The sequence below is a fragment of the Bidens hawaiensis genome, unplaced genomic scaffold (genome assembly GCF_021521415.1).
Source record: "Bidens hawaiensis isolate Kalapana, Puna unplaced genomic scaffold, B.hawaiensis_p1.1 tig00012786_1, whole genome shotgun sequence".
NCBI lineage: Eukaryota > Viridiplantae > Streptophyta > Magnoliopsida > Asterales > Asteraceae > Bidens > Bidens hawaiensis.
Window position 1 is genome coordinate 13,616 of NW_027492062.1, and position 15,202 is coordinate 28,817.

A 15,202-nucleotide genomic window follows, 5' to 3' on the forward strand; every position below is an offset into this window, starting at 1 on the left:
ATATTAATATTCACGTATTTGTTATAAATATTAGTAAACTTATGAAATTTGACATATATATAATCTCCAAAAATTAATTTGTTTTATATTTACCATTTCCGAATACACCCGCCTAGCGACTTTTGCAACCTTGATAAATATTACAAGTGTACATATATAATTAAAATAATAAATGAGTCGAACTCATGCTCTTGTAAGTTAAAAGAGCCGAGCTCGAGCCTTGATGAGCTCGAGCTCGAGCTCGAGCTCGGCTCATTTACGCCCCTAACAATATTTTGCGCACCTTAATTGATTCTATGACGACCAAATAATTAAAAAAATCAGTTTACCCAAACAAAAAGTGAAAGTAACTACTATAACCTGTTCAACCAGAAGCATGAATCACAGAATGTGTATAGTATTCAAGCAAGCACAGACATACTCAATAATCTCCAAAAACCGCTGCTAGCCCGCATAGCGTTTGACACGATAATCTTTATATCCGTCAATCGTGAGAACCGCATTCATATTTATACTTTCCTTACAAACCAGATAAAAGAATAATGATGCGCAATAACAAATAAACAAAACTAGAAGTTTTATAATTTAGATACTTCTCCTTCTTGGTTCACCTTTAAAGAAGAACTCAATGAAGATTCATCTTGAATATTGCTAGTAAGATTCGAGTTCTTTGCCCTAAGATTATCCAGTTTTTCAACAAGCCCCTGAACGCGACGCACCTGAAAAAAATAAATAATAATAATACTAAATATTGATGTAAATCAATAGCAATAAATGAGCCGAGCTGCTCGCGAGCAACTCAAGCTCGGATCCATAAAAAGCTGGAAACAAGCCGAGCTTTTTGGAGTTCAAGCCGAGCCCGAGCCTCAAATAAAGCTAGTTTACTTATCAAGCCCGAGCTCGAGCCATTTATGGGAAGCTCGTTTAGGCCCATCAAGCCTAAACAAACCTTGTGTATTTTTAAGGTTTACCTCCTTTGGACGTCTCCGTCTTAATTTCACACTGCACACCCGAGCTAGAGCCAAAGTTTGGCTCATTTAATGTATTATGTACTACAGGAGCTCGAGCCGAGCTTAGGCTCATTTAAGTTTTTTCTCAAAATATATAAAAATAATTAAAAGAATTAAAAAGGTATATAAACTAATTAATAAATAATAAACGCGCTGAGCGCAAGCTTGAAAAAATAACTCACGAGTCAAGCTCTAGAAAAATAGCTTGAGCTCTTGCAAATAAAAAATGAGCCGAGCTCAAGCCTAGTCAAGCTTGGGCTCGACTCAGCTCGGCTCGTTTGCACAACTAAATTAGCAAAATAAGAAACTGACCTCCAATTTTCTCTGCATTCTCCCATCTCCTTCAGCATCAATTCCATCCAATTTCAGCAACTGCCTCATCAGCATCTCGGTTAAATAAACAAAATCTTTATCTTGTATTTGAGTCCCACAACAAACCATAGTCTCTAAACTAACCACCTAAACAAACAAGCAAAAGTTACTCGTTTTGACCCGTCAAATAGTCAACACACAATAAGGAGGGAAGTTAAAATGCAAAGGGAGACAAAAATTAGAGGTGTGAGAAGGATTTGTGGCCACACAAAAAACTAATAAAAAAAAATCAAAGAAATTATAAAAAAATCATAACTCAAAATATAAATAAAAAACGAAAAAATTTTAAAAACCAGAATGTTTCCCGAGTCATTCTCGTTCCAAAAAAAAAGCGCCGAAAAGACACAATGCCGAAAATGAACAAACAACACAATGATAAATAAAAAAAGACACAATATGCCGCAAAATATAACACAATGTTGAGTAATATAACACAATATCCAGAAAAAAGACACAATAAATGACGAAAATATACAAAAAAACACAATGATAAATAAAAAGACACAACTTGACCCCACAATAAGGTACCTGTTGTGCAAACTGATTGTTTTCCTCTCTTACTCGATTAACAGCCTCTAGCCCTCTTGATATCTCCACCTCAATGTTTTCCTTAATTTCTTCAACTTTTTCAAGATCTTCATTTTTCGTAGGTGTGTTCTCAATTAATATTACTTTTGCATTGTCTTTCACACCAGGCATCTGCAAGCTTTCATGGTCATCACTTTCTTTTCCTCTGAACAACACGGTCTGCGCCTTTGGATCTACACCAGTAGCTTTTGCAATCTCCCGTTTTAAATCACCTTCATTGCCAAAAAAGATATTTGATATGTTTTAAGGTATTAACAAAAGAACAGACAATTTGCTATTGCAGTGCCCAATATGCAGAATCATTATTTAAGGGTACATAGAAACATAGCGTTAACTGTCTAAAACTAGAAGTGGCAATTTTGGCCCGTTACTTGTAAACGGGTCAATTTGGGTTATGGTGAACGGTCCACATGGACACAGATATCACGTATGTCGGTCCGAATATGCGAAAGAACAAAAGAACAAACAAATTATAATTTGAAATTTTTAATGTAGGGTGATTTTTTATAACAATGAAAATACACCTATATACTCCCTTGTTGGTTGCACAAATGATTTGAAATTATGAAACAAAAGTCACAATAGTTTTGTCATTTAAGCCTCATATTTCACAGGCCAAATAAGATGTTCAACTATGGATGAGCAATAACTGAACCATTAGCCGAAACCGAACCGCCGTACTGAACCATTCGTATATTCATATATTATTTCTAGCTTTTTATACCCGCAATTCATGTATTTCATACTTTATACCTCCACTTCATGTATTTGCCTTAGTAGTCTCGAAGAAGGCGTGTGGGCCTGCCCCTAAGCAAAATTTGATTTTGGTTATGAACCAAAATAAACCTAACCGAACCGAAAACCAACAAACTAACCAAATAAGCGAAACCGAATTAACCGAAAACCAATTGGTTAATAAAATAGATTAACCGATGACTTTGGTTTCGGTTTACGCTACTAACTGAACCGAACCGAATCGAACCGTTGCTACCTAATACCATAATTCATAATTCCGTGTTAAATTTAATTTGAATAATTATAATAAGGATAAGGAAGTGAAAGTATACCGAAGGTGGATTGAGGAGAGGTAAAGACGTCGAAATTGCTTGAACCAAAAGTCACTTTGATCTTCATGTTACCGCCACCGTTGTCGCCGGTGGTGGCGGCGGTGTCTCCTCCGTGATCTTCCATCATCCAAAAAGCAGCTGCTACTTGGTGTTCTTTTGAGATAATTTTAAAATTTAAATGGAATTAAATTAAATAAATACATGTTGTAATTTGATTGTTTTTGGTGAATATTAATTGAAATCCATCCATTATTTTTCATATATATTTTCTAGTACGTTTTTGTAAAATTCTAGTACTGAAGAGGTAGGTCCCAGTTGGACCCGCATTACTTAACCCCCAGATTATCCATAATCTGCCCGGGGTCGCCTAGTGTTTCTTCAAGTACCCAAGAGAAAACGTATTTTACCGAGTAGCTATACCCGACCAACAAGTACGGACCAAACATACATCGATACTTTGACATTCATTTTTATGTTTTATCCGGTTTTATATGACACCCCAATTTCAAATACGACCAACAACTAAACAAGACTTTTAATTGAGTATGAGTTTTTTCTTAAAAGCTTGAAGCTCCTAAAAGCTCTCATTGCGAAACATACCAATTGAGTTGCATTACTAACGATTCATGCCTTAAGCAACTAACACAACTCATTAGCCATTAGTGCATTACTAACGATTCATACCTTAAGCAACCAACACAACTCATTAGCCATTAGTGAGTTACTAACTATTCATAGTTTAAGCAACTAAAACTTGGGGGTTGTTTGGCAGGATAATTCAACATATGGTTATAGTGACAAAGCTTAAACTTTTATATAGGACAAAGCTTGAACTTTTATATAGGTGATCAAAAGCCACGAACCATGGGTTCGGGGTGACTCAATATGTAATCCGGTTCCCCAGTCGCCAATGCTTAGTTCATACTTTCTTGAGATCTATTTCTTTACTTCATTCAAAATATTTGTTCCTAAGCATCCATGAACGTTTTAATCTCTAGTTTGCATTTTATTTATTTACACACAAATACTAAATTGGTATCCAATTTCCGGTAATATATGCTTATATAGTGTTTATTTTTCAAAATGTATAAAGTATAAACGAATCCATGAGATTTAAGAAACTTAGAAAAGTTAAAAACACACAACAAACTCCTCGTCATTTCTGTTTTAAAATAAGTTCCAAACCATCACAACAACATGGACCAACATGACAAACAACATAAGTATATATATATTAAATCAAACCAAATAAATATAGTGTTCTTATTATTATTCTCGATCTAATTTACCGCCATCAGAACCGCCTCCCCAACCACATGCCCTTCAATTGCCTCCAATAACTTCTCCTTTGTCACCTACACATAATAATAATAATAATAATAATAATAATAATAATAATAATAATAATTAACTAATTAATCATATCCGTGAAATAAAACCAACAAATATGTTATTAATTACCTTATTCCCCAAATCAAGTTCATCATCCAACGCATACAACTTAAACTCGAACCGGTGTCCGGGTGACGGCATCTTCGGGGCCCGCCACCCGGGCACCTTAAAATCATTATGCCCTTCTTTGATATTCGCATAATCGCCACCCATATTCTCCTCTTTCCCGGAAAACCCTTCTGGGAGCCCTTTTAAACTAGGCGGGATATTAACCACAACCCAAACGGTCCAAGGAACCAGCGGATCGCTTGGGTCGGGTGCATCAATATCCTCCACCACTAGTGCTAGCGTTTTCGTCCCCTCTGGGACGTTGTACCATTCTAACGGTGGCGATATGTCTCGTTTTGTACCTACAAAGTCGTACATAAAAATATATAAAACAAACAAACAAACGTACACAGTAAAAATTATTCATTATTACAAAAATGACAAACGATACCTTGACCGTCACCGGTGTATTTACGCGGTAGTCGGCCTTCATGATCGATACCGGAAGATGCGAGACTGAACTCATCGCTTGCATTCGCCATTGTTGGATCTTCAAAATATTGTTATGTGATTAATATTTTTGGTTTTATTACTTTTTATTATAGTGTTGTGGATGATTAGGCTTTGTGGGTTGTTGACACGTGTAATTATGTTCTAGTAGTTTAGAGAAGGTGTTGTCATGTTGACACTTGACACGTACGTGGTAGCTAGAAAGAGCCATAGTGATCTTTGTAAATCGATTGTCATATTAATATTGGCAACAGTTTTTAAATTTTATTAGGTTTGATTTTTAAGTGACAAAGTTAGCTTAAATTCAAGCTTGGTAGAAAAAAAAACTAAAGTAAAAAGTTTTAACGCTTTAATTCATTGGGCCAATTTGTGCATGCTCAAACATAAGACTAATTGTAATTTGATTTATGACATGGATATCTTAATATTATCTTAAATATATACAATCGAAACTCTCTAGTTGCTACCCATCTCTTCTTAATCCATCAGATTACTTTATTTGTAAATGAAGACTTCTCATGCATTTGATTTGAATTCACGGGTATGACTCTCACAAAACCCAGATAACCCTTAAACGGGCTATAGCAGCTTATTAAATTAAAAATTAATCTCACCAAATATTTGATAAGAAAATTCCATAAAATAGGGATATACTAAAATTATTATTCGATTTAAAAAAAGATATTATTTATAATTAAATAACGATTTTATAGTAATAAAGATAAGCGCGTCATAGGTCTCACCAAACCCGGATAACTTTTAAACCGGGTTAAGTATCTTATGTGTTTGTAAAACCCTATCATAATCAAGCTCTAAGTATATTATTTTTACTAACAATAAATAAAATTAAAATCTAAAAAATATATAAATATTAGAAACAATATAAAACAACCGCTAACACGGAAGATAAAAGCTACAAGGTATCCGCTCGTAAGTGTTTGATACCTGCTAGGTAGAAACACGAATCTAGCAAAATATATACGAGTCTGATCTGAGCCTAAATAATTAAATATAAGCTCATTTAATACACAGGTTCAAAATTAAGCTTTACTTATCAAACTTAAGTCAAGCCTAACCAAGCAAAATATCTATATCGTTTTTATTTAATGCTTTAACCATGTACCGTTACTACTGCTTTTGGCGGGAAGAAAACGATGAAATCATCATGGAAAACAAATGCCATTGTTGATGAACATGTTGCTTCTGGTAATCATACATTTACTTTATCTAATAGCGTTTTTTAATTTGAAATTTGTAGTGCACACCAACTGTTCGATGAAATGCCTGAATGAGTCTTAAGTTTGATTTAGGTGAAGAATATGTTACTTGTTAAAGTTTATAAATAAGTTCAAACAAACAAACATTCAAATGTCTGATATAGGGCTGTTCACTAGTCGAACCCGAGTCAAGCCTGGGTGAGTTTGAGCCCACTCGAAATTAAACGAGGCAGCTCGGACCGGCTCAAGCTCAATCTTGAAGTTAAACAAGCCAACGAGCCGAGCTTGGGTCAAGATCTACTCAGTTACAAAAATGATCCAGCTTGGCTCAGGTCGTTTCAAATAAGTTTTTTAGCTAGTTTTATTCGAGCTATTATCGAGCGAGCCCTGAGCCCGAGCTTTTTGAACAACCCTAGTTTGATATATGATCAAAAAATGATTTATTGGAACATATAGTGTTTAGGGTTTTAGTATCGAGCCCGGTCCGTCTATTTTTATAGTAACCGCTATTGAATGGAATGAATCAAATCAAGTCTCTGACCAGTTTACATATAGAGATTACAATATATTTAGTGATTACAAATTTACAATATACGTGGGCTCGATACTAAGACCCTAAATACTATATGTTCCAATAATCATGGATTGCAGTATGGCTTATCAAGCCAGCAATTCAGTATGGCTTATAACACGATGAAATTTGAGAATATGACACTGGTATCACATTGTGAGGACTATAAAAATATTATATCATTCCCATTTCTTACCTCAAGAATTCGCATTCTGTATGCTATATACACTGAAAAATTTAGAACATCAAAAAAAGAATTTTACGCATCAGAACTCACAGTTTGGTGAACGGTGAGTCTGCTTCTGATGAAGAAGTAGACGAAGAAGTCGACAACAGTTTTGTTCGATCGAAGCAAGTGCATTTTGGATCATGAATGGCTTGCGTTCGAGAGAAATCAAGTTTGTTACAAAACACGCAGTACCTTCCTTTTGACTTGTCAACTTCTGATTCGAATTCACTTTCATCTGAGCTTTCATCACTGCATAACATCTCCTCATCATCTTCGTTTTCTTCGAAGAAACCGTAAGGTGCATAACGGACACCCAACACCAGACAAATCATCATCACAAGTTTGTTTGTGTATTCATCCCAAAAGTGTCTCCCTTTCTTTGAAAACATAACAGATCCTGTAACAATGGCTGCACCTGCTCCATATCCAACCCCGGTCAATATGAACTGCCAATCGAATCCGCTCTTTGATTCTTGAAATATTGGTTCAGATTTCTTTGTGGGAATGATTAAATCAGAGCACTTTATGGTTAATGGATCCCCACACAATTGTTTGTTTCCTATGTACGAACCAGCATCAAAGCTCTGAAGTTGTGTGCCTGTCGGGATTCTTCCTTCCAAATGATTGTTTGACAAATTTAAGACAGAAAGAAATGTCAGGAGTGTGAGTGTAACCGGGATGTTTCCTGTTAATTTGTTTGATGACATATCTAATGATTCAAGCTGACTCAAATTTCCCATAGATGATGGGATAGAGCCTGTGAATCCATTATGAGATGCATTGAGAACATACAGTGCTTTGAGTCGCCCAATTGTGCTCGGTAGTTCCCCTGAAAATTGATTATTTGAGATATCAATGGATGTGAAAACTGTCAAGATTTTGACTAACTCCAACTCGAGTCCTTTGGCTGTGACTGTAACTGTATCTTGATAATAGTAATTACTAAGCTGTAATACAGTGAAACTGAGGTGCTTCTTTGCTGGTGGATCTCCATTCTCATCATTCATCATAGCAGCCCATTGCCTGAAACCGATGTCAGGGATTCTACCGTTTAAATGATTGGAAGCTATGTCAACAATCTGAAGCTTTGACCAATTATTATGCTGGGCTTGATCACAAACAACTGATCCATGTAACCTGTTGGATCGCAACACAAGAACACGTAAGTTGGTGTTTTTACCCAAAAAACATGGATACGTGTCGTTTATCTTGTTGTTTCCTAGGTTTAACACTTCTAACATCGTGCAGTTGGCTAAAGATTCTGGAATCTTCCCTTCTAGATGATTGTCATGCAGATCTAGTGTGTTTAACCCGCAGGTGCTAGGAAATGTTCCCTCGATTCGACCCGTTAGACTATTGCTTGCCAAGTTTAGTACACCAAGACTGCCACCAAATTCAATCAAACACTGTGGTATCATTCCAATTAAACGATTATTTGACATATCAAGAGCCTTTAGGTACAAAGTATTGCAAATGGTTTGTGGGATCTCCCCAGTGAGTTTATTGTTAGAAACCGAAAAGAAATATGCAAAGTTGAGGTTTCTCCCAAGGCTATCAGGGAGTGACGAATTGAAAAGATTGTTTGAATAGTCTATGAATGTGGCTGTTTGTGGCGGAATCGGAATTGCCCCACTGAGAAGATTGGAATGCAAGTCAAGTACAAAAAGATCAGGCAGAATATAAGGCTCTTCGAGGCTGGTTAACTGGTTACGAGAAAGATTCATGTATGAAATACTTCCATTCCCAACTGTCCACATCCATTTTGGTATTTGGCCTGCGATTTTGTTGTTGGAAAGATCGAGATTCATCAATCTTGATTGATTTCTTAGATTGGGAAACTTTACAAGATTGCAAGAAGCCAACTTTAAGGTCGAGAATCTTGGAAGATGATTCACCAAGGTGATGTTATCGCTCGTTATGATCGACAACTTATTAAATGAAAGATCAAGAGTCGTTAGATTGCTCAAACGATCTTGAAAAGATATGGTTTTTATGGTCCCGCTCAGCTTATTCGATGATAATAACAAGATACTAAGCTTTTGAAGCTCAAAGATTGATCTTGGGATTTCTCCTTCCAATTTGTTACTACTCAAATCAAGCGTATCCAACGAAGACATTGATGAACTAGTGAAATTAGGAACTAGGCCACCAAAATCATTACTGGAAAGCAGCATTTGTTGCAGTTTTGGCAAAGAGAACAAAGATGAAGGTATACTTCCATTAAAACCATTAAAACTTAAATCAACCAAAACAAGATTTTCGAGATCTTTAAAGTGAGCAGATGGAATCATACCCGATAAACTGTTACGCGACAAATAAACATGGGTAAGATTCTTGCACATTTGAAATGATGGAATTTGCCCAAAAAGGCTGTTTGATGACAAATCTATGTACCTCAATTGGGTGAGGTTTTCTATAGATTTCGGTATCTGCCCGCTGAAATTACTATTAGAAAGATCAATACTTGATAAATTCTTTAGATTTCCTATTGATTTTGGTATCCAACCAGAAAATTTTGTGTGGCTGAGCATCAAACTTTTAAGGGATCCATCAATAGGAAAATCAGGTAAAGAACCAGAAAGATTCATGTTCTGAGCTAAATCAATAATCTCTAACTTCTGCAACTGAAGAACCTTACTGGGAAATGTTCTTATCAAATTACAAGAACCAAGTTTCAGTATTGTCAGATTCTTGAAATTTGCAAAGAACTCAGGAACTGGTGCACTTAGGTTGTTTAAAGCTAGATGAATTACTGAAAGTGACTGCAAATTCCGAAGAGAATCATCTAAAGGACCCGAAAGTTTACAATTTGACAAGCTTAAAACCTCCAAATTCGGTAAAGATGAAGATAAACTCTGCCCCCAATCAAATCTTTGTGATGATATATTCACATTATCAAGATAAAGACCTGTTAACCTTGTAAAGTTTCTAACAAGTGTAGCCAGATTCGGGTTTTCAAGTCTTAGCGAACGAGTTCCGAACGAGAACAACGAAGAAAGATCAAGAATTTCCAATCTCGTCAGCTGCGATAACTCTCCAGGAACCTGCCCCGAAAACAACGAATTCGACAAGTTCAAAACTTTCAAACTTTCCAAACTCCCAAATCTTGAAGAAATCTGTGAGAAATTGAAGTTATTTGCAGCAAGATTCAAGCTTTCAAGATTCTTGAGACTAAAAACAACACTGGAATCATTAATTCCAACCGAAATCGATTCGTTGCTTAAATTCAGCCCGATAACCTGACCGGTTACGCTGCAATTAACACCCAACCACTTGCAGCAATCTGTGACACTTGTGTTCCAAAAAACCAGCTTTGTTGAAAGTGAAGAATTGAACTTAATATCATTCTTTAACTGGATCAAGATTGATCTCTGGTCATTTTGACATTGACCAGAAACGGATAACAAGAATAGGCAAAAGGGTATGAAAAAAATGTGAAAACAGAGGTGGATTTTCATTGGTAACAAGAATCTGAGATACCCATATGATGTTTATATAATATACCGTACAAGAAATGAAATTATAAGCCTTTGGAGTGGAATATGTTTTTGGGGTTGAACCAGAAATTTTGGTGAAGTGTTTTTGCAGCGAATAATACAGAGGGTTGAAAATAAGTACAGTTATTTTGGTGTGGTTGGCATGGACCAGTTCTTTGCGTTGACTAATGACTACACTGAATTTTATATGTTCTCTTTTTTATAATAATATACCTATTTTTATAACATATTGTATTTTAATAATATAAACTATCACTGAATTTGATATGTTCTATTTTAAATAAAGTTGATAATAATTCATCTTGGTCATTTGATCAATTTGGCTATTTGCAAGTGTAAACGGGCCGATTCGGGCCTGAGGTCGATTAGGATTGAGCTTGGTTCGTTTAGAGCACTTTCTCTAAAGCTCGAGTGCGGCTCGTGAGTTGTTTTTCAAGCTTGGGCTTGGCTCGTTTATTATTGTTTAACTAATTTATATATGTTTTTAATTATTTATATATTTTTTGAGATAAACCTTAAACGAGACTAAGTTCGACTCAAGCTCGTGTAGTACCTTAAATGATCCAAAGTTCGATTGTGTAGTCTGAAAAGTCCAAAATTGTAAAACTTAAAAATGCGCAAGACTCGGTATGGTTCGACGAGCCTAAACAAGCTTCCCATGCAAGTTTTGAGTTCGGTCTCAATAACTAAACGGACTTTATTTGAGACTTGGGCTCGGCTCGACCTCAGAAAAGCTCAATTCATTTTGAGCCTTTTATCTATCCAAGCTCGAGTAGTTTGTGAGCGGCTCGGCTCATTTACACCCTTATTTCCAAGACAATCTCTCTTTAACGGAAAAATAACTAAGTCTACACGTAATGAACAATTGACTTGTTTTTATCCAAATCAATGTATTATAAACTGCTTTAAAATGACATATTGAAAGTTAGGGTAACCGATGTTACTTTTTCATTAGAGTGAAACTAATCTTAACAATGAGATTGAAAATAAAAAGTGTCAGTGAACTACCGGCCGATATAATTGTTTGATAATGAAAATCGAAGTGTATTCGAACCCGACTCGTTTAGTTTAACCCATATGAAACTTTGATATTTTTCTTTTTTGTACGGATGAAGCTTGATATTTTTTTTGCATTAATGTCATATGTTTCTTCAACTGGTGACTGACCCAAACTTGGGGGTGCTTTCTTTGGGCCCTTATCTAGAACACATGGTAGACATCGTATCGAACTTGACTTCTTTAGATAGATTCTTTATAAGAAAATAAATATTAAACATTTTATAAAAAAATCATATTAGTGTTAAGGATAATCACAATTAGTGGATGAAAGAAAAATTGATTATTATAAAAGAAGGGTCAAGTTATTCTATAAATGTGGACGAAAATGAGAAGGATTTGTAGAGAAAAAAAAATAATGAAAAATTAATTAAAAAAATCATAACTAAAATTTTAATATAAAAACAAAAAATGTAAAAACACAAAAATGTTTTCCTCGTATAAAAAAAACTTGAAAAAGACACAATGTTGAGTGAAAAAGATCACTTTCTTTTTGTTTATCAGTGTTTATTTTCGTCATTTATTGTGTCTTTTTTTCTTGACATTGTGTTTAATACCCAACATTGTGTCATATTTTGTTCGCAATTGTGTTACATTTTGCCATCTATCGTGTCTTTTTTTGTTTATCATTGTGTTGTTTGTTTATTTTCAGCATTGTGTCTTTTTTCTCGGCATTGTGTCTTTTCGTTGTTTTTTTTTGGAATGGGAATGACGGGGAAAACATTTTAGTTTTTAATTTTTTTTTTATAAAAAATAAAAAATGATAACTCAATATTGTACATGTAAAACAAGGTAAGAGATACTTAATTTGGTTCGTATCAATCTACATCTAGACAAAGAAAAGTTGTTACAAAATTTTGAAACTATAAGTTTTAATCATCAAATATATGTTTTAGTGTAATATTTGAAACGTAAAGTAGAATCTTGAATAATAATAATCATGCCGTGTATTTTGACCTTTTGCAAATTGTAGACTTTTATTATGTATCATAAAAGTTATCCGTGTTTTTAAACAAATGTATATTATTCTGCTAAAATTATGAATATCATCAAATCAATAATAAAAAAGGATCTTATAAAATAAAAAAAAACATACGTGTAATTTTATAAATTATAGATTCTAATGATTAGAAAAACAAAAGAGGACAGATAATAAAAACAGAAAAAAAAACTGTACAAAAATATGCACCTAGTTTTATTAAATTTCTGTTTTTAGAAATTAAGTAATTTTTCTTTATGCCATGTAACAATCAATATCATCTACGTTTTTTTCTTTAGCAATATCGTGTTTGATGTGTACATTTGATTACGTATTGCAAAAACGGTCGTTAGAAATAATTGAATAATAAACCTATTTAATCGACTACAAAATGGTCAAACAACTTGAATTAAACTAATTACAATAAATACTCAAATTAATTAATAGATAATACTACTATATTAGGTTGATGGATGTTTAATAACATTTTAAAGCGACTTGTACAAGGCAATTGGTGATGCAAACACGAGAGCGTATTTAAATGGTTTAATCAACAAAATGATTTCTACTAATAATTTAGTCGCAAGCTTAAAAGCTTTACTATGTTTATCAAAATATCAAAAACTATTAAACTAACCAAACCGCAACCGTACTTATAATAGACATGGAGATGAAAATTATATATGCAGTATGTTAAAGTCAAATTCTAATTGGTGTTAGTCAAGTAAACAAGGTTAAAAAAGTTCAGGGGGTATTTGGTCATTAGTTTAAAGTTGGCAAAGTTTTGGTATAATGTGGCAAGCCACTTAAGTTTGAGGGACTGTGTGCGTAACTTTGACACGAGACTTGCATGAGTGTTTGTTAACAATTCGTTAAAGTGGGGATGATATATATCCGTAAGACTTAGGGCTCGAAATCAATTTTTTGATTCATTCAATGTCGTTTGTAATTCGTTTCATATTTTTTGTAAATCATTCAATAGTTCATCCATGATAATCATACTTTTATTTTGTGGCCAACTATACATTTCTTCGATGTAATTCCACTACAATTGAGTGGCGATGTGTTTTACGAGAAGTATTGAAGGAAACCTTTGCCGTGGAGAGTGTGAGATAATGAAAACCATGTCTGGTGTAATATATTATAATCAATGACATATATGAATACAATACAGATAAATATAAGAAAACATAATCAAATACAATCTTCTAACTATGATAACAATATAATAATCAAACTCTAATAATATATAAAAAACTATTGTTTAAAAAAGGAATCAAAATCCAAAACAATATCCTCTTTGATTTTGTTTATAGTAGTTGACTAATGATCAAGTCACCCGACGACTTCGATGGATACATCAGTGGGTTTGGTTACATACTTGATATAATATTATCACAAAACATATTTAAATCATTAGATTTGTGAAGCCATAAGCTCACCATGGCTTGTATCCTATGCACCGTAATTTGTACTAAAATCAAACTGTATCAGCTTAAGTTACCTCGACACAATTTGCAATTACTTCCACATTAACTTGTGAAAAAATAGATTAGCATGTCAACCAAAAGCATATTCGAGAATTGTTACAAAATTTTTTGGCGAGTAAGTAAAATATAAACTCGATAACTCATATATAAAAAATGAATAATCCTTAAGAATTCCAACTAGGGTTTAACCATGAAAACCATTTCTTTTAAAACGGGCTATTGTGGCTTTACATTAATTAGTGAACAAGACTGTGAATCTACGATTGTTGGTTATTCTGTTAATATACAGATTTTTTTAATACGTATAAAATTTTTACAAACTACGAGCCTCCCTTGGTGATCGAGCCTTGGACCATCACCCACCCTGCCTCTCCCAAGGCCAGCCCTAATGTCAACCAAACTACCAAAACGCTTAGTTATGGTTCAGTTAGACTTTAAAACGGACCCATGCACGACTCTAGTTTAGATGTAAAAACGCAATAGGGAGCCGGATATCAACAAAAATCATGAAACTGAGTGAGTAGCAGCCAAACTAGTGTGAAGTACTTTACTACTTTATATATAAAAGCACAAACAAAGCTTTTCAATATAGCTAAAAGTATATCATATGGGTCATACATGTAATTCATGCAAACTCACACTAGTTTGCAACTTTGCATTACTTCGGGTCTCATTGTTGTTTTGAAGTATATAGTGGAACATGGCCCCACACGGTGTTCGAAATTTAAAACATAGGATACTTAGAGAGCCGTTTGCAAAATCGTTTATTTATTTATATCATGAATTATGGGTGCCTTAATTTTAACGATGAAGACAAATATCATATTCTTAATTGATACATTTCCTATTTGTTTGTTTGTAGCATGACTTGAATATCAATATAATATTTTGGTTGTTAGCTAGGTGAAGCGTACGAATGTTTCACAACTAGAATTAGTAGATCAAACTGTTATTGAATTAACCAAATATCTCTTGTCTTAACGGAACGATTACAATATAGAAAAACCAAACTGATAAAGAATCAGAAGGAAAGATGAGAGAATAGATTCACAGAGTATGAGATGGGAAGAGAAGCCAAAACATTCTAACAATAATCATTCATGTTCCTTTCTCTATTGCTCATTTCGTTCGTTAAGGGTTGTTAATGAACCGAGCCGAACTAAGCGAAGGCTTGCT

The 15,202-nt window shown here is 34.2% G+C and overlaps 3 protein-coding genes across 3 annotated transcripts; all 3 read right to left on the reverse strand.

The window, feature by feature from the left end:
• Window positions 1–437: 437 nt before the first annotated feature.
• LOC143542180 (BAG family molecular chaperone regulator 4-like) lies at window positions 438–3,164 on the reverse strand. Its single transcript, XM_077034828.1, has 4 exons — window positions 3,038–3,164; window positions 1,911–2,182; window positions 1,323–1,469; window positions 438–719 (listed from the first exon to the last, which is right to left on the reverse strand). The coding sequence occupies exons 1-4, from the start codon at window positions 3,162–3,164 to the stop codon at window positions 579–581; spliced, it is 687 nt and encodes a 228-aa protein (XP_076890943.1). The 3' UTR covers window positions 438–578.
• Window positions 3,165–4,185: 1,021 nt separating this feature from the next.
• On the reverse strand, window positions 4,186–5,049 carry LOC143542181 (uncharacterized). The gene is made up of 3 exons (XM_077034829.1): window positions 4,929–5,049; window positions 4,499–4,839; window positions 4,186–4,392 (listed from the first exon to the last, which is right to left on the reverse strand). The coding sequence occupies exons 1-3, from the start codon at window positions 5,017–5,019 to the stop codon at window positions 4,318–4,320; spliced, it is 507 nt and encodes a 168-aa protein (XP_076890944.1). The 5' UTR covers window positions 5,020–5,049; the 3' UTR covers window positions 4,186–4,317.
• A 1,950-nt stretch (window positions 5,050–6,999) lies between these two features.
• Window positions 7,000–10,492, reverse strand: LOC143542200 (receptor-like protein 6). The gene has a single exon (XM_077034844.1). The coding sequence runs from the start codon at window positions 10,460–10,462 to the stop codon at window positions 7,049–7,051; it is 3,414 nt and encodes a 1,137-aa protein (XP_076890959.1). The 5' UTR covers window positions 10,463–10,492; the 3' UTR covers window positions 7,000–7,048.
• Window positions 10,493–15,202: the final 4,710 nt, after the last annotated feature.

Coding starts and splice junctions, on each gene's coding strand:
- LOC143542180 (XM_077034828.1), bottom strand. CDS start 3,164: ATGATGGAAGATCACGGAGGAGACACCGCCGCCACCACCGGCGACAAC. Junction 2,183..3,037: donor CTCTCCTCAATCCACCTTCG/GTATACTTTCAC, acceptor TTGGCAATGAAG/GTGATTTAAAACGGGAGATT. Junction 1,470..1,910: donor ACAATCAGTTTGCACAACAG/GTACCTTATTGT, acceptor TTGTTTGTTTAG/GTGGTTAGTTTAGAGACTAT.
- LOC143542181 (XM_077034829.1), bottom strand. CDS start 5,019: ATGGCGAATGCAAGCGATGAGTTCAGTCTCGCATCTTCCGGTATCGAT. Junction 4,840..4,928: donor ATACACCGGTGACGGTCAAG/GTATCGTTTGTC, acceptor ACGACTTTGTAG/GTACAAAACGAGACATATCG. Junction 4,393..4,498: donor AACTTGATTTGGGGAATAAG/GTAATTAATAAC, acceptor TATTATGTGTAG/GTGACAAAGGAGAAGTTATT.
- LOC143542200 (XM_077034844.1), bottom strand. CDS start 10,462: ATGAAAATCCACCTCTGTTTTCACATTTTTTTCATACCCTTTTGCCTA.